The sequence below is a fragment of the Equus quagga genome, chromosome 1 (genome assembly GCF_021613505.1).
Source record: "Equus quagga isolate Etosha38 chromosome 1, UCLA_HA_Equagga_1.0, whole genome shotgun sequence".
Lineage (NCBI taxonomy): Eukaryota > Metazoa > Chordata > Mammalia > Perissodactyla > Equidae > Equus > Equus quagga.
In genome coordinates, this window is record NC_060267.1 from 129,165,266 (window position 1) to 129,183,392 (window position 18,127).

The 18,127-nt window shown below is 53.3% G+C and overlaps 1 protein-coding gene across 3 annotated transcripts in view; it reads right to left on the reverse strand.

The window, feature by feature from the left end:
* Positions 1–6,302: 6,302 nt before the first annotated feature.
* Positions 6,303–18,127, reverse strand: part of FLNB (filamin B) — a 133,165-nt gene continuing 121,340 nt past the window's right edge. For all 3 annotated transcript variants that reach the window (XM_046664798.1, XM_046664789.1, XM_046664781.1), the window contains 5 exons: positions 17,422–17,554; positions 14,576–14,752; positions 10,036–10,254; positions 8,966–9,169; positions 6,303–7,978 (listed from right to left, as the gene is read on the reverse strand). In XM_046664798.1, the coding sequence (XP_046520754.1) occupies positions 7,791–7,978; positions 8,966–9,169; positions 10,036–10,254; positions 14,576–14,752; positions 17,422–17,554 (921 nt within the window). In that variant the 3' untranslated portion in view covers positions 6,303–7,790. The remainder of the gene's footprint in view (positions 7,979–8,965; positions 9,170–10,035; positions 10,255–14,575; positions 14,753–17,421; positions 17,555–18,127) is intronic.

Consider the following 18,127-nt stretch of genomic DNA (forward strand, 5'->3'; position numbering starts at 1 on the left):
GCAACTACCCTGGCAGCACCATAAAGTCAGCCTCTGGGATCTTCACACCCTCTGCCTCCCTGACCAGGGCCCTCTAGGGGTGACTACCAGTGAGAAGGAGGTTACCCATAATGCCCTGGGGCCACTCGCCTTTCCACTTTCTGCTGGATGTGCTCTTGTTTATTCATTCAACAAACATTCCTTTGCTCTTGAACCTGTGCTAGGCACTGAGCAGGGTATTAAAGGTAGATGAGGAGGGGAAGAGCCCACATGCTTCCTGACCTCAGGGGTTCACAGTCCAGAAGGGGATACAGACTCGTGAAGACTTGCAGACCGGGACCCCTAGTCTGAAAAGCAAGGGGGACTGTACAGACTGGGCTGTATAGACTGCCCTCTATGCCTCAGTCTTCCCAGCTGTAAAATGAGGGCTATGAGGAAGTCTGGTAAATGTGGGAAGAGTAAGAGCCCGCTGGTGTGGTGGTGATGTGGATTAAGGCTGCCCCAGCTAGAAAAGCCCAAGGTGACCTGGCCTACATGCCAAACTATACGACCCAGTGGACTTTTTTTATGGTATGAATTAGGACTGCCCCAGGGAGAGAAGCCCAGGGCATCCTCACCTGCATGCCGATCTATATGGCCAGATTCGTATCTAAAGTTATATGACCGCACAATAACCAGACCCCATCTGCACTGAAATCATTTAATGACTTTTTACATCATCTTTTCTTTTCTCCAGTAAAAATAAGTCACGTACCCATGCCTTATAAAATTAGCCCTAACCCTCAACTCGGGGCAGCAGCAGGAGCTCTGACCGCCCGTGGGTCCTGTCCCCACGCACCAGCTCTGCCTACCCATGGGTCCTGTCCCCATGCCAGCGGGGCCAGCAGCAGCTGCTCTGCCTGCCCATGGGCCCTGTCCCCATGCCAGCGGGGGCAGCAGCAGTGGCAGCAGCAGGAGCTCTGACTGCCCATGGGTCCTGTCCCCACGCACCAGCTCTGCCTGCCCATGGGTCCTGTCCCCATGCCAGCGGGGCCAGCAGAAGCGGCGGCAGCAGAAGCTCTGACTGCCCATGGGTCCTGTCCCCATGCTATTCCACACTATTCTCTAAATAAAAGAGCACTACTGCCAGATCTTGAGAGTCTAAGAAATCTTTCTTTCGACTCCTCGGCTCACCGACCCCACATCAGTGGGACAGCCCGGGCTGGTGTGTCTCCTTTGGAGCACTCACAGGGGTCCGATTAATCGTGCGATCACCTTGTTAATCCAGGCTCCCTGATCAGTCTGTAAGCGCCGATCATTCTTTCCGTACTGAGGGCTTTCCATGTGCGCAGCTGCAAGGGAACAGAGCGGACAAAACGTCCTGCCCTCGTGCAGCTTTGCTTCTGGGTCCTGAGTGGCTCAACACCGCGCCTGTGTCTCCAGGGTCCCTCTGGGGGTACCGCCTGGCGTAGAGTAAGCGCTCGGAAAAGGGCTCAGGGCAACGACGAAGAAGCGCACTTCACAGTGGCTCTGTCGCCGCGGGCGTGTGGGGGAGGGATGGAGGGATGGAGGGACTCTGGGGCCAATCGGTCGGGGGCCGGGTCTGCTAGACTGTAGACAGCCTCCCTGACCCAGACCACCCCCGCTATCCCCCCGCCAGGCTGGTAATTCCAGGCGCCCTGAGCGCCCGAGGGCGGCGGTGGGCGTCCCCTTCCTCGGGGCCTCGGAGACTCCGCGTCTCCGACCACAGGGGCTGCCCTCGGTGCCGCAGGTCGCGTGTCCAAGGCGACCCCTGGCGGTCACCGCGGCGACCACAGCCTGCGCGTCCGGCCTCCCCGCACGTGGCGGACAGCCAGGCCTGGCGCGCGGGCGGACCCGGGGCTCCGCTGCGGGGTGGAAGGCTCTCCCGGGAGGGGAGGGCAGTGGGAGGGTGTGGATAGGTGGCCCCAAAGTGCTGCCTCCCACCGGGCCCGGGGACAGCCTACGGCCCACAAGGAGCGCCGCCTTCCGAATCTGGCCCCGTGTCTGCCAGCGCCCACCCCGGCCAGACCCCTGCATGCAGCACGCAGCTTCATGGCCCCCTTCCTAAATTCCCGAGTTTTAACACAGCTTTGATTATTACTACCTGTGTGACGTTGGACAAGTCCCTTAACCTCTCTGAACCCTGGCAAACTCCCCTGTAAAAACTGGGGATAATCCTGAGTCAGCGCCTAGCATTAAAGTATGATGACTTTCTTACTCTAGATTAAATAACTCACTTAAAGCCCATCCAGCTATCCCCGGGAAGGTGTGGGGCCCCCCAGGCCTGTCTCTGCCCAGGCTGTGCTAAGGGAGAAGGGGTGCACTGAAGCTGGAAGTGAGGGGAGGCTGAGATGCGAGCTGGGCCTTCCCAGGGCACCTGCCACCCCTGGCTCGCCTCCCACCTTGCTGGCCACTCCCCCCCCCCCCCCCCCCCCAGCCACCAAAGGCCCGGCTGGCTGGGAGTTCTGTCATTGGCCCACCCTACCACTCCCACTGTTGGCGCCCAATCCTAAACCCCAGCAGGGGGCTCTGACCACAAGCGCCTCTCCTAGGACTCAGGCCTGATTTGTGTCCTTCAGATAGCCCCTCCTAGATTTAAACTTTGCATGGGGAAGGGTCATCCGAGGCAGCTTCCACGGGTAAGAGTCATATTGTAAACCCTCACCAGGTGCTGGACACTGTGATCTGCTCTTCACTGCATCCTCAGTTAATCCTCAGAGCCCTCTATGGGGTAGGTCCTACTACCCCGTTACATTGGAGGGAAAACAGAGGCACTGTTTTCTCTGAGAGTAAGTGATCTGCCCGAGGTCATGGCAGGGCCAGGATTTGAACCTTCTGGCCTGTACTTATAGCCACCATGCCAAACATCTTCCCTACAAACCACTTCGTCCCTCACTGAGGTCCCCCTTCCACTCCACCTTGGGGATCTGAGTCTCCCCAACACTCAGGCAGCCCCTCTCCCAGCAGCTCTGGGTGGCGGAGGGTTTGCCTAGGTCAGTTGAGGGATGGATGTGTTGTGGGTTCTTTCTCGAGGTTAATCTTGGAATGGACCTTTCCCGTTATTTTCCCATTTTATGGGTGAGGGCACTGAGGCACAGAGAAGGGAATTGCCTTGGGTGTCTGGGCTGGTAAGCAGCAGAGCTGGGATGGGAATCCAGACGTGAACCTGCGGCCTCTGACCCGCTGCTTTCTGAGTGTTTCTCACACACTAGGTTATTTTGCTGCTACTAGCGCTGGCTGCCGGTAGCTGGGCCTAAAGCTGGCATTTCCGGGGCTCGGTGCCTCCACCAAGGCTTCTTTCTCCTCTGAGATCACCCCGCCAGAGTTCAGCTTTGCCCTAAGAATGCCCACGCCCACAGAGAGAGGCGTCCTGGTGCCTCGGGAAGGCAGTGGACACGGCAGAGGGAGTAACGTGGGCAATGAGGGCTCGCAGATTCTTTCATCTTTTGAGCTCTGTCCTGGGGAGATAAGCACGTTCAAAATACAAAACACCCTTGGATGCGAGCCCCAGGTGAGGCTCGTAAATTCCCCATCTCCTGCCTGCCTGATTGGGGAACTCCTGAGGGAGAGACAAGGGGGTGGGGTGCCACCCTAAATTCCTAGCACATGAGCTGGTCCCCTGTGGGCTCAGGGGCCCAGACAAAAGCCTTATCACGAAGCAAAAAGGATCCCTTTGTTTCAGAAGATTCCTCCCACCATGTGTTTGGGCAGCGTCCCTAGGACAAAGCCAGAGGGAAAAAATCGAATTCAGTCTTCCCTCAAGCGATGTGACATTTTCACTCCCTCTTGGAGTTATGATCTGCTATTGTGAGGAGGAATAAAAGAATTAGCTAAACAAGATGTGTTTCTAGGAGAGCATTTCCATTAGTGCAACACTCTGATTACAGAGCCCCCTCTCCTCCAAGCTGATGGGAACTTGGAAAGATTCCCTTCCTTTCCTAGACCCTGCTTCCATCAGGCCCAGCCCTGGGGCTAAAGGGCACCTAAATGAACGATCTTCTTCCCCATCTTAAAAATACAAGCTTGAGGGGTCGACGAGGCTGGAGCATTCATTTTGCCATTAACGTTTATTCTTCTAATTTTTAAGCCTTTGTAATTTTCAAGGGAAATTAAATCCCTATGTGCCCGACTCATTTTACATCAAATTCATTTTACTCTAGAGCCATATGAAAACGTGGCTTTCAAGTCCCCTTTGAAGTCTTAAGGCTACACATGTGGTCCAGGGCCCACGTGTTTATAAGTGCACTGGAAACAAAGAGGCATGTTAATAAAATGTTTCCTTCTCAGCTGCTCTGCTGGTGAGTGCTTCCCTGGGTTCCAGGGGGAAATTTCATGAGGAAGAGTCCGGCAGCTGGGCTTGGAGCGGGGCAGGGCCTCCTGTGGGCTGAGGATCCCTGCAGGACAGCTGGCAGTGCTGTCTGCCTAACCTCCATCGGCCGCTAAAGAGTGATGGTCCGGGGCTGGCCCGGTGGTGCAGTGGTTAAGTTCTCACGCTCAGCTCCAGTGGCTCGAGGTTTGGATCCCAGGTGTGGACCTAGCACCGCTTATCAAGCCAGGCTGTGGTGGTGTCGCACATACAAAATAGAGGAAGACTGACACAGATATTAGCTCAGGGCCAATCTTCCTCAAGCAAAAAGGAAGACTGGCAACACATGTTAGCTCAGGGCCAGTCTTTCTCACACATCAAAAAAATTTTTTTTAAAAAGAGTGATGGTCCGGTCAGCTCCTGGTAGGAAAAGGGCAAAGTCAATCAGTGCAAGTCAGAAAGAGCCTGGCACCTGGCCTGTGCAGTGTCAAGTTTCAAAGTTTTCAAGATGTTTGCACAAACAACAGCCAGTTCCCACAGCAGCAAGTCCAGGTGCAGGTAAGAATCGCCCTGTGGTTCTAGCCACTGATCAGTAGAGAGGTGCACAGATTTCACCCTGAGAAGTCTTCGATGGAACTGGCAGGGGCCCGCTAGGTGCAGCCCCAGGTGCTAACAAGCAGCCCGTGTAGGGGGCACATCACCTCCGGCAGGGCATGGATCACAGACAGCAGTGGCTTCACCTGATCCTCACACCACCCCAGGGAGGCTTGCTCTGAGTGGTGCAGCAACCTCCCTGAGGCCACACAGCCAGTGAATGGCTGAGCCAGTGTGTAAGCTCTGGAGGCCCTGATGCCAAAGTCCAGCTGTTAACCTGCAAATGCTGCTGCCCCAGAACCTAGCCAGGCTTCCATGAGGTATAGAAACCAGTGGTTGTGCCCCTGTGCAAACCCAGCCAACTGTGGCCTGTCCAGACCCTCTGCAGAGCCCGCACTCCCCTAAGCCCACGGACCTCCTGGGAGTCCAGGAACAACAGTCCCTCACGGTACAGGCTCACTGACAAGGGTGTTCCCTCCAGGAGGGGCAGGAGAAAGCCTCCTTTCCTCCAACTGCCCTTGCACCTCTCAGAGTAAACAATCACCAGCGTGATCAACAGCTGGGTGTCAGGAAGAACCACAAAAGGACCCAGTCTTCCTTCCCTGTCTTTCCCTCCCACCTTCACACCCAATGCAGGGCTGGCGGCCCAGCAGGGACTTCCCATCACCATGGCAACTGCCAGGACCTTATCTGGGGGCTCCTGGGTCCCCTTCCTTCTGTGCTCCTGCTCCCACAGCAACAAAACCAGGGAGGGAGAGCTCCCACTCTGGGGACAAAAAGGCGGGGACCCAGGGTCTGCCCCAAGTGGGCTTTGAGACTGCAAACATGTCCATGCAGCACTTGAGTTAGTGTCATTGTTGTCAAATGGTGTCAGAGGACTGCTGTGAGGGTGAGAGGAGGTGAGGGCAGCCTAAGCCTGCAGTGAACAGCTCTCCCTAGCAGAAAGGGGCACGCAGAGGAGGAGGGAAGTAACCCAAACAGGAGCCCTGCTGTCTAAGGGCAGTGGGGTGACAGGTGACAAAGCTTCTTGCTTGAATAAATTCCCTAAAACAAGGGTTTCCCTTGTCATCAGGAAAAAGGCTTTCTCTCTCTCGCTCTCTTGTTTTTGAACCACAGCCTTTCCCTAGGTGGGTTTCACGTCCAGGACTCTTAAGCAGGGCAAGCCCCTCAAACCTCTCCAAGAGGCGCTGTTGGTGTCAGAGCCCACACACCCCCTTCCCAGCACCCCCCCAGTCTCGGGCCTGGCAGGTCTGGATAAACTCCCACCAAGGCTCAGAGAGGAGCGAGACTTCCCCCTGCAAAAAGGGCAAGATCACTGTCGAAACAAGGTGCTTCCCTGCGTCCTTTTGGCCAGAGGTTGGGAGAGCCAGTCAGAGTCAAACCGTTTATTCAGAAATGACACCATCCAAGAACACCAGGGGAGTTTCACGGAGCAAACATTGTATTTAATAAGTTATAAGATACAATTTACAGTCGGCATTTGATTCCAGTTTCGCTTCCACATCCCCCTTTACAAGGCCTGTGGTCCTTTCACATTAGGCTTCGGGCCGCTCCAGTTTCTAATAGGTGGGTTTTTGCCAACACTCGCCCCCAGCTGCTACACCATGGTGAAGGTCATCCACCTCACCCCCTGTCCCATCCACGGAGACACTCTCAGTGACAGTGGCCACTTCCTCAGGACTAAGCAGCAAATGTGAAAGGTCTGCCTGCCCAGACCACACCACACATCTGGGTCCTGCAGTCAGGCAGCGTCCCTGAACGCTTTAACTTTACTCCAAAGCGGGTCTGCAGGAGGGCGCGCAAAATGCCTTACACCCCATTTTTGCACCCGCATATTGCTTTTCAAATAGCCTCAGATGACGTGTGGTCAGGGCCAAAAACACAGCCACCGTCAGCTATGTATCTTTCACTATTTCTGCCACGTGGTAGAGGACCACCAATGAGCTGCTGTCCTTCCCTCCCCCTCCGAAATTCCTTGACTCTGAGGCCAAAGGTCGGCAGGAGTTTCATTCTTTTCCATCTAAAATTTTCCAGAAAAAGTGGCCCCTGGGGCTGACCGGGGGTGGGTGTGCAGTGTCGGCCTCTGCTCACATGCAGACCCTCCTGTGGTCACGAGGAACGTGCTGGTGAGACTCATCAGGCTGACAGACGCCTGGAGTGTGTTAAAAACAAGGGCTAGCGTTGGTTAAGACAGGGATCTTTGGCAAGTAGGGGGCTGCCTGCCCCCGCAGCATTTCCTCAGACCCAGCAACTGAAACGGACTTCAAAACAAAAGCAAAAACACGGCGGCCAGATGGCCACCCCACGACTGTGCAGGGAAATCATCAGGAGAACGAGGCGGGAGCCTTTCTGGCCAGTCGGCCACCACGTACACTTGGCCCTTTGAGAGCTCTAAGGAGGCCACAGAGCGGGGCGGGGGTGGTAATTAGTGTCACAACAATGCTGCCCACCGTTTCTTACGTGACGTGGGCACTGGAAGGGAGGAAGCTGGTTTTCAGCCGTCTTCTTTTCTAAATGACCACCTCCACTAGGTCTCCTCTTTGTCCCCGCCCCTCCCCCCACTCTTGTTTCACAAATTGGCTAGCTATTTTTATTTTTAAAAAGTGTCATTCTTGCCTGTGTTCTTGGTCTGTGTACAGGGGGTGATCTGTGCCACCAAGAGGTCCGCTTTGAACCCAGTGTACGTGGAATCTTCTCAGCCCATCAAACGAGTCTGCATTTCTTAAGAGTCCCCAACACGCCCCTAAACATCAAGTCTAGGACTTCCTTTCGAAGGCACTTTAGAACGGCAATGCTTTTGGGATAGGGTTTCAGACCCACAAACGGGCTGGAGAACTTTGTAGAAAACGAGTTACAAACAAGCAACAAAAGCAACCACCACAACTCCTCCCAGGATTTGAGGAGAACTGTTTTAAGGCACTGTCACGTGGAAGGGGCTGCCGGGGATGTGTTCCTCTCCCCACTTCACGGCCAGAACGTAATCCCCTCTCTCCTTGACGACGTACGTGACGTTGTACTGCTGGTTGCCCACATGCTTCATGGAGACCTCTTCACAGGGGGTGGTGGGCCCGTGGACCCCGATCAGCAGCATGTTGGAACCTGGGAGGCAGAGGACCACGGTTACTCCGCGAGGATGCTGCCTGGCAGGCAGAGGAAGGGAAGGGATACAGGAGCCAAAGGAAAGACAGCAGTGCCTGCCTGTTGAGCTTCCACAATGATGCTGGGGACCTTTGAGAGGTGGGAGAGCGCGGCGATTCTGCACAGGACTCACAGAGCCTGACGGTGTGGGTTCAAATCCCTGCCCTGCCACTTCCTGGCTGGGTGACCTTGGACATGGGACATCACTTCTCCCTGCCTTAGCTTCCCCATCTGTATATGGGCGATGACACTAGCACCCACCTCACGGGCGTGTTGTGAGGTTTGGAGGAGTTATTTTGCATGAAGCCTTTAGCACAGAGTAAGGGCTTTGTAAGTGTTGCCCATTCTGATCTCACTGATTCTCACAAGAACCTTAAGGAAGGTACTATTATTGTTCCATTTTAGAGGAGAGGAAACTAACGTGAAAGAGATTTAGTAACCTTCCTAAGGTCACATGGCTAATAATCTTGATGAATGAAGGCGGGCAGGCAAACAGGAAGGAAGGAAGGAAGGAAGGAAGGAAGGAAGAAAAGAAGAAAAGAAGAAAAGAGATGGAGCCCAGTTTCCAGCCCAGAAGTGGCAGATGCCAGAACCTTGGCAATAACCACTGACACCCAAATAAACACCCAAATTCAAACTGCAGTTAGAACAGTAAGTGGCAGAGAAGAGGCCAGGTTACTGACAAAGTTTGCTCATCTATAATGGATACACCGTCACTTTTCCTATCTACCTTGAGGTCATTTGAAAGAATCAAGAGGCAAAAGAGAGGAAAAGCATTTAAAAACATTAAGTGCAGGAGAACAGGGTAACGAAAAGGTTACTTGCAAGTAGTTGGGTTACGTGGGTGGGTGGGCACTGCTGGACCTGAGCAGGGAAGATGGAAGTGTACCGAGGAGCAGGCCGGCCCCCGCCCCCACCCCCACCCCCGGGCAGGGCCAGGCCACCTACCGGCTTTGCTGCAGTCCACCAGGAAGGAGCTCTTCTGGCCCACGAAGGCCTTCGAGAGCCCTGCCCCCTTGGAGGTCACCTTGCTGGCGTCCGAGGATGCCTTGGGGATGGCGCTATAGCAGGTCTCTGTCGAGGACCTGGTCACCGACTCCACCAGGATGGATGAGGTCTCATTGGCCGAGCCGGGGCTGACCAGACGCTGGCCTGGGACACGGAAGGGAGGGAGGCAGGCGTGAACGGCCCTATCTGAATTTCCTAACTTTTCTGCAATGAACCTATACTGCTTATATAACAGAAGAGGAAGCAGAAAGAGCCACGTGTAAGGAATTCACCAGAATATTGATGGTGATTACCTTGGGTGGTGGGCTGTGAAGTGTTTTGTTCTGTTTGGTATACTTCCAGTCTTCTGGAGAGGCACATTTTTGTAAATTTGATAAAATCTTTTCATTATTTTAAAAGTGAAAGCTAGAAATCAGGAAATTTTTCAGGCCCTGATCTAAACAAATATGTAAGATTTCAAATATGTAAACATTTCCTCTTTTCTGTTAGAGACAGATAGCCACCTAACACGTTTTCTCAGCTTCCACACTCCCGCTCCACTCACTTATTTTGCAAGTTTTGATATATTTTTTTTTTTGGAGGTAGATTAGCCCTGAGCTAACATCTGCTGCCAATTCTCCTCCTTTTTGCCAAGGAAGACCAGCCCTGAGCTAACATCCGTGGCCATCTTCCTCTACTTTATACGTGGGACGCCTACCACAGCATGGCTTGCCAAGCGGTGCCACGTCCGCGCCTGGGATCTGAACCAGCAAACCCCGGGCCACCAAAGCGGAACGTGTGAACTTAACTGCTGCACCACGGGGCCGGCCCCATATTTTGCAAGTTTTGAGCACGCACTCCCCTCTGACAGGTCCTACCCTTTCTTTACATTCAAGATTTAAAGCAGATTCACATCTGCTAAAATGCTACAATCATCCACAGTTTCAACGATCGAATATCTCTGCTGACAATCTGACAAGACCAGCTCCACAGGGGCTCAGAATAACTTCAAAGGTGTTTGGGTTTGTTACCTGTCACCTTGGCCTTGAAAGGACTGCCCACGATGTGGTTGGGCCCACCATATTTGACGCCAATCAGGTAGTTTCCAGGGGCCATGGGGGTGTACATGACTTTGTACCCTTCTGGGGCTTCCTGGCAGTCCATTTTAACCTTGGAGGGGCCTTCAATGGTGACAGATAATGTCCCTGGCCCTGCTCGGGTGGTGTTGATGAAAAATTCAGACTGGATACCTGTGAGAAAGGAAGAGGGGACAAATATCATGTTGATGGTTTGGAGAGATGAGGGGGTGTGGTTTGGGGAGCTCTCCTGGGGGCACGGAAGCAGTGGGTGGGGGGCACACCCAGGATCCCTCACAGAGGGGTCGCCTTGGTGGTGTGGGAACCCACTAATAGCAGCCTGAGCTCCTGGCACAGGAAACCTCAGGCCCTGGAGGGTGGTAACACCCTTTCCAAGGCTGAGGCAGGAGTGTGGCTGACATTTCGCCCACAAGCACCAACTGCCCGGACACTCTGTTCCCTCCTCTGGGCACAAGCTGTGGCCGAGGGCGAGAAGCCCGAGCTGTCCTTGTGAGCTTGAAGTGCTGCTTCAGCCTTCTGGGGCCAGCTCTGCCTCCAGGGGGCTGGGGGAAGCGTGGGCCCCTCTGACCTTTCCTTTCTCCTCCGGGTGGACCTGGAGAAGCTGAGGAGGCCCAGCATCACCTCCTTCCTCCTCAGGCTCCTCACCCCAGACAGGAATGGAGACTGGGGCAGCTGCTTGGATCTGCCAGCAACCCCCACTCTGCCAACAAGAGCAGGACCAAACAGCAGCTCCTGCTAACTGAGCACTACCGGCACCACTCAGACTCCTGTGCTAAGCATCGCTTACATGCTGTGATTCCTGTCTGACAAACGAAACTGAGGCTCGGGAGGGTCGGGAACTCGCTGGTCAGTGCTACAAACAAGAAAGCGGCAGAGCTGGGATCTGAACAAGTCTGCATGGTCCTAGAGCCCAGGCCTATCTCTTGGCCACTGGATGGACAGTGGGGCTGCTTCAGACGTCCCAACTACAGCCCCGAGACACCCTACCTCTTGCCTGGCCCATGAGAGCCTCCTGTACAGATATCCTGCCTTGTGATGAAAGGAAAGCTAGTAATATGATGACCATGGTGGCCCTCCTGTCAGAGCCCCCACTCCCGCAGGCCCCTGTCCAGTCCAGAGGAGGATGAAGTGGTCACCGAGGGCTGCTTGGGTGGCCAGACACCAGTGCATCCCCACTACAGTGCCCTCTATGGGGCGTCCCTGGCATAGCATCCCTATGCGTTGCTGTGCTTTTTCCAGAGCCCTGGACTCTGCCCCAGCTGGGAACTCTCTTGGTTTAATTATAGCTCCGAGGCCAGAGAAAGAATTATTGTTCTGGTTACCAATAAAACAAAGGAGCTGCTATCGTGCAACCCCCAAACACAACTCAGCTGTTTCTGGAAGCTCCTGAGGCTCCTGCCCCAGGGCCCCCCACTATCTCAATCTTGTATCTAAACGGTGTAGCCAAGAAGCCCCTCATGCAGCAGCTGCCAGGGTGAGGCTGTGCGGGGAAGGGAGGGGGTGGCCAACAGCACAGGGGCAGCATTTCCAGGAAGTAGCCGCGAGGCGACGATAAGGAAAGGTATTTTTAAAGGGAAGGTGAAGAGACCTGGCTGCAGTGGAAAGAAGCCCCACCCTTTTAACCAGCTGCTCCGTTCCTGAGGAAAACCCGTTCATCCTGACTGTGAGGGCCTGGAAAGGCAGGGAAGGGGAGGTGGGAAAAGGGAAATAAGGAATCATAGGACAAGAGCCACCCGGAACAACCTATGGGTGGGCTCCCTTATTATCCCCATTTTCTAGGAAGAAAGTGGAGGCTCAGTGAGGTCAAATAACTTGCCCCAAGTCACACAGCTGGTGAATGGTAGAACTGGGATGTAAACAAAAGTCTGTCCAACTTGGAGCTAACACACTTGTCCGAGAGAAGATGAGAAAGAAAATGCACGCGCCAGATCCCTCTCACCACTGCCTCCAGCTAGAACCAATGTGATACCCACACGTCTGTGGGCATGGCGGTCTCCCCCACACCCCACGTATGTACAGCTCAGTTCCTGTGAGTTCAACGCATGTTTAGTGGGGCCCTACTCCATCTTAAAGGGGCACGAGGGATAAAGGGAGGGAAGGAGGCCTCCTGGAGCATTTCATCAGGCACATTGCTCTTCCAATCCAGAGGGTCTGGCACTCCCTGGTCTCGCTCCCTACTTCTCGACTCTTCTGCAGCAGAGCCCCACCCCAAATTCTCCACATTCCCCTGCTCCAAAACCTGCAGAATGGGCCATTTACAGCTCAAGCCAAGAGACACAGTGAGCCCACCCATAAAAACACAGGGAAGTTTGCTTTGTCCCGAAGGTCAGGATGCCAGGCCCTCTGGCAGCCGAGCACAGACACCTTTTCATTCCAGGCACACTGCAGCTGTGTAATCTTGGGATGGCTATTTGGGAAAAGGCTTGGGAGCGGGAGGGCTAGAAAAACAAGACGCCTTCCCATTGACAAGAGCAATATTTACACAGGGTTTCAAACAGGCGTGCTCTGTACCTCTCCCTCCTGGCTGGGAGTCTCCTTGCAAGACCAGCTCCTTCTCTCAGCAGCACCCGGCACTTGCAAAGCACAGCCTGAAACCTGAGCTCTCGAGAAGGCATGTGAACTGCCAAGAGGAAGCATGAGAGGCCCAGGCACGGCAGGTGTGACCCAGCAGGAGGGGGAGGCGGCTGCTGGCAGCTGCGGGAGACCTCAGTGGCTGCTGTGGGGCCCGGACCAAGGCCTGCTGTGGCTCCAAGTGCCAGGAGGACCCCACCTGGGTTTCGATGGTGGGTGGCTTGCCAGGGGCCAAATGCCTGTACTACTGCCTGGGAACCATGCCAGGGCAGCTGAGAGGACAGGGTCCTGGTTTAGGACACCCTCTAAAGCAAGCAGGCCGGGGGTGCAGTCACTGCCTCTGGGTGAGCCAGCCACTAAGGGAGGGAGCACAACTTGGATTAAGGGCATAGGCTTTGAAGCTGTGGACCTGGACTGATGCCTGGTTCTGCTCCCTCCCAGCTAAGTAAACCTGGGGAGCGACTCAACCTTTCTGAGCTCACTTTCCTCATCTGTAAAATGGACATCGCCTAGGCTGAAACGATACCGTGCCTTTTCCTGGCCTGGAATTCAGCGTGTAGCCAGACTGGATGGGCCTGGGGAGTCCACAGCACTCACGCCATCCCTGTGGGTGGTTTTGCGGAGGCCACTGCTTTGGCCAGAATCCCGGGGGGCAGGCCAGCCTGTCAGTCACTCCTGCACCTGGGCAGGGCCCTTCTGTCACTCAGGGGACACTTGCTCCCAGGGCTGATGTCAGGCAACCTCAGCCACTCACCCCCTGGCCCCCGAGGAGGCAGGTCTGCACTGTCACACTCCCTCCAGCAGGGGCACCAAGAGCGGAATGTGCACACACAAGGGACTCTAGAAATTGGGACCAGGCTGCTCTTCTCAGGCGGTCCAAAGTAACACCAAATACAAACCGTGTCCCAGTGAGTCCACACCTGCGGACGGGACAAGCTGCCCACCCTGGCACTCTCTGTAACAGTGATGCCGGACCCCACCCGAGACCCACCTCTAGGCTCGCGGTGTGAATATGAATGCAGCCATCAAAAAGGGGGTAGATCTGTATGTTCTGACATGGGAAGTTCTTTAAGTGAAAAAAGCAAGTTGTACAACAGTATGTGCACTGAGATTATTTCCGTAAAATAAAAGCAAAACTATGTTTCTACCTTTCTAATGAACCAACTAGCTAAGCAACCAAGGGACCAAGAAAGAAGACAGACAGAGAAAGGCAGTCTGAAGGCCGTCCCCTGAACTGTTAGCAGTGTTTCCTCCGGGACCTCGATGGAGGGAGGAAGGAGAAGCAAGGAGATGGAGCAGGCGTCACTTTGTACATCCTTGCTGCCCGTATTTCCCACAATCAAATACCTCCCATCTGGGGCAAAGATTAAAAATAATGTAATGCGGCCAAAAAGCTTCAGAATTCTTTGTTTCAGTCCTTTCTCCTCCATTAGGATCAGAGAATAAAAGAAGGAGACAGGCCGTGACAGGTCTCACTGCTGAGTCAACGTGTTTCTGGGAGCCTGGGGCCCACTAAAGCTGCTGACGGGTAGGGGACCTCCCCCAGGAGGCCCGTTACATGCATCCTGAATTCCGTGCAGGCAAAGAAACCCTCAGAACAAATGATGCTGTGCCATATTTCCTAAGACAGAGAGAGAGCGTCCCAGCCTTAAAGTCAAAGGACTTGTCAAAGGAAGACAGCTGCAGCACAACAGCCATGACCTGTGATGACACGGCCACCAAGCCCTCACTCTGGATTTATCATGGGTTAAACCACCTCTCCCAAAACGACTCTGGAGAGTGAGAGCCCCCAAAGTGTGTGTTACTGCAGATCCCCCAGGGAGAGTAAACAAAAGTTGCAGTTCCATCTGGCTCTGCCCCCGAGGCGGCTCAGTCAGGATGTGAGGCGGAGGTCGTGGGTTACCTGTGGTGCCCCCCTCAAGTCCTGCGCCATAGGCGGACACCAGGGCGGGGTTCCCTGCTTGTCCAGGCTCCCCGACGCGCACTTTGAAAGGGCTTCCAACCACGTGGCTCCCGTTGAACTTGACGTCGATCATGTGGACGCCATTCTCGTGGGGGATGAAGCGAACGGCGTATTTATCTAGGAGAACGAGCAAAGACACAGGGTAAGACCAGGCACATGGACGCCACTGAGTTAGGCGGGGACAAGGATGGGAGGCCGACCTGAGATGGCCAACTTTAAATCATTAATATGCAACAGTTTGACTGGAAGCCTGGCACCCAGTATGTTGGATTTCAAAACTAAATGGGCCTATTTGTGTGTCCCTAGTCAGCCCTTTGGGAAATGCATCCAAATCTCAAATTCGATGTTGAATCCTCTGTGGCCTCCGCCTCGGAAGAACACCTCCTTTAGGAAAGCTCACTTCTCATAAGGTTTCTCCACTTGGCCACTTGAAGGGGAAAAAATGGTTCCAACTGGGGTTAAAGCTCCTTCATGAAGCTCCCAGCCAGCAAGTGCCCTACAGGGCACCAGCCAGATTGTTCACAGTGTATGTGGGTCACAGCGCATGGCAAGACAATGTTAACCGACATGGACACCTACAACACTCACCATCGCGCACCTGACCACCCTTCCTCCTTAGAGTGCTGGCCCGTGGGATGCAGACGGCCTGTCCTCCTCCTCCCTCTCCAGTCAGTCTCTTAGCCTCTCCCTGGCTCCTTGTACCCTTCACCCACCTCAGAATTTTTGTTCTGCAAAGCCCCACCCAAACCCTCTTCTCTTTCTCCTCTAGAACTCTCCAGAGGTGAACATCTCCATGGAGTTGCCCACCCCATATCCTTCAACATCACTTCCCCCAAAAGTCCCTGGCTGGGTACCCACCCCTCCTGTCTTAAAGTCAATGTGCTTTAGGGGAAGTTGACCCCACCCCCACATCCAGGTATAGTCCTTGATTGGTTCAAGCTAATTAGAGAAAATCCCTCTTTCCCCAAGCCTAAGTCAATTAGCACATGGCATTTAGCCACAGGAAGTGACTCAGGAATGGGCATGTGTGTTCAGTGAGATAGGAGGGGAGGTTTGCTGGAGATGTCTGGGAAAGGAACATCTTAGATGTTTGAGAAAGAATCTTCAGAAGTTGTCTCTTTTGATTGATGTGGTGTGAAGATGGGAAGTCTGGTGCTGCTGCAGCCATCTTGCCACCAAGAGGAAGGCCAGTCTCAGAATGAGGCCCACAAAGCAGGAGAAAGCAAGATACCTAGGGTCTTAGAGGACAGAGCTGAATGGCAGAATTTAGATTGTTGCTGAAGCCCACCTTAGATCTGGAACTTTCCAGTTATGTGAATTAGCAGACTCTCTTATCATGAGTTGGCTTGAGTTGGGTGTTCTGTAATTTCCAACCAAAAGCATCCTGTGACATGCTGGTGGTCTCAGACACCATTGGGCTTCAAATACCATCTGCAACTGAGGACGCCAAACCTCACTAGTTTGCTAAATCCCAATGCTGTAGACCTCTATTAAACATCCCCATTTGGATATCTGGGGGACACTTCAAAACTCCTCCCAAAAGAAAACATTAAATTGTATAAGACCTTGACCAGCCCTTGCCCACTCATGGCCAGTTGTCCCTAGTTTTGCTAACTGTGTCATCATCTTTCTACCCAAACATCAAGCTACATGTAACCTTTATGAATTCACTTCCATCCCCTATGGCCAACTGGTCACCAAGTGGTAGAGTTCTCTGGCCTCAGGTCCCTCTTCCCCATTTCCAATCCTGCTGGTTAACATTATTTTCTCAAATGGACCACTCTGGGAGCATCAGCTCACCACTCTACCTTTCAGATGTTCCAATACATTCTCTATGATGTGGTCAGACTTAAACCAAGATCTGATCAGGGTACCCCCATCCCAACATTTGTTCCTTCTGAGGCTCACCACTGCCCTCTCCTTTTCTGCCCAGGGGAGAAAGACACCTAAATGCTGACCCACGTCTTGATTTCTACCCTGGACACAGAGCAGGGCACACAGCAACTGCCTAATAAGGGCGGTGATCACAGGGCTCTTCCTTACGCATCAGAGCCCACGTTCAATGTCACCTCCTCTGAGAAGCCCTCCTGACCTTGCTAAGGCAGGAATCACTTTTCTCTCCTGCCCTGACCATCTTCATCATTTGGTTCTTAGTCGCCTGTGGTACTGGTGATCACCTGGGCTCCTCACCAGTGTCCTGCAGGTTTTGGAGCAGGTCCTCACTCAGCTCTGAGCTCCTCTTTGAGGGCAGGAATGATGTCCTCCTCAGCCTTACCTTCCTGCCAAATCTCTGAGACTAAATCAATCTCTGTTCACTGGCAAAATGCGTCACTGAAGTTGGCTGACATCAGAGAATTCCATACATCAAGGCAGCAGGCAGGAAAACCTTATGCTTTAAGAGTACCGGAGACCCAGATTCTCCTTAAGTTTAAACTTACAGATGAACATCAATTGACCTTTCCCGAGTAAAGTGAGATCAAAGTGTACTTATCCATGTCATAAGGTCAACAACACAGTAAAAATCTGTATGGTTTTGTTACAATATGAAAGAAAATCACAATGAATGTAATGTAAGAGGAATCTGAAAAACAAGAGACAATAAAGTATGTGTGGGGGGGTGGGGGTGTTAAATCCCAAAGTGTCTTCCTGTGCCTGGCAAACGTTTACACCCTGATTTATAAACAATGTCTGGCAACCACACAGAGGGAATCTGAAGGCTCGCTGGCCTTCATGTGCAGAAACGTTCCTGGGGAGGCGCTGGGACCCTCGCCTGGCCTCCTGCTCACCTGGCTCCAGCTCAGACACGTGGCACTCCTCCACGGCTCCCGAGGGGCTGTGCACCTTTGCATCAATCTTGCCTTTTGCCCCATTCAACCTTATAGCAAAGGAGGCTGGCTGGTTAACTTTTAATCCCGATTCCTGAGGATTTAATACATTAGACAGGTTATAGCCCTTGGCATCCCCGCTCAGTGGCACAGACTGACCCGACCCGGGACTCTGGAAGACAGTTCTCATGCAAATAGGCCCAGCATGTTTATCCATATAGAATCTGACAACAGAAGAGCATGGCGGTCAGTCTACATTTCTTAAATACAAGCAAGCAGAGACACATGTCTGCAGGGTCTTATACCCACACCATCTGGATTCAGGCTGGAAGAGATGGTTACTGGGTTTGGAGACCTGAGTCATCCCAGTCAACAGGACTCTAGTTCTAACTGTATCCTAAACAGTCATCCTAGGGACATCTGTACAGGCCAGAAAACCCAGCATCTTCCAGATTTAAAAAAAAAAAAAAAAAAGGGCCCCAACTTTTAGGAGAAGCCCAGCAGTTGACAAAACCATGCACCCACTAGCACGAACAAAGTTTTCTATTGCTGCTATTTTTTTATCTCAAGGATAGGCATGGAGAGAACTTTTAATAAACTTGTAAAGGGCTACACAGCAAGGGAGGCAGGAGTGCACATGGCCAAGAATCAGCAGGACCTGAGGTTA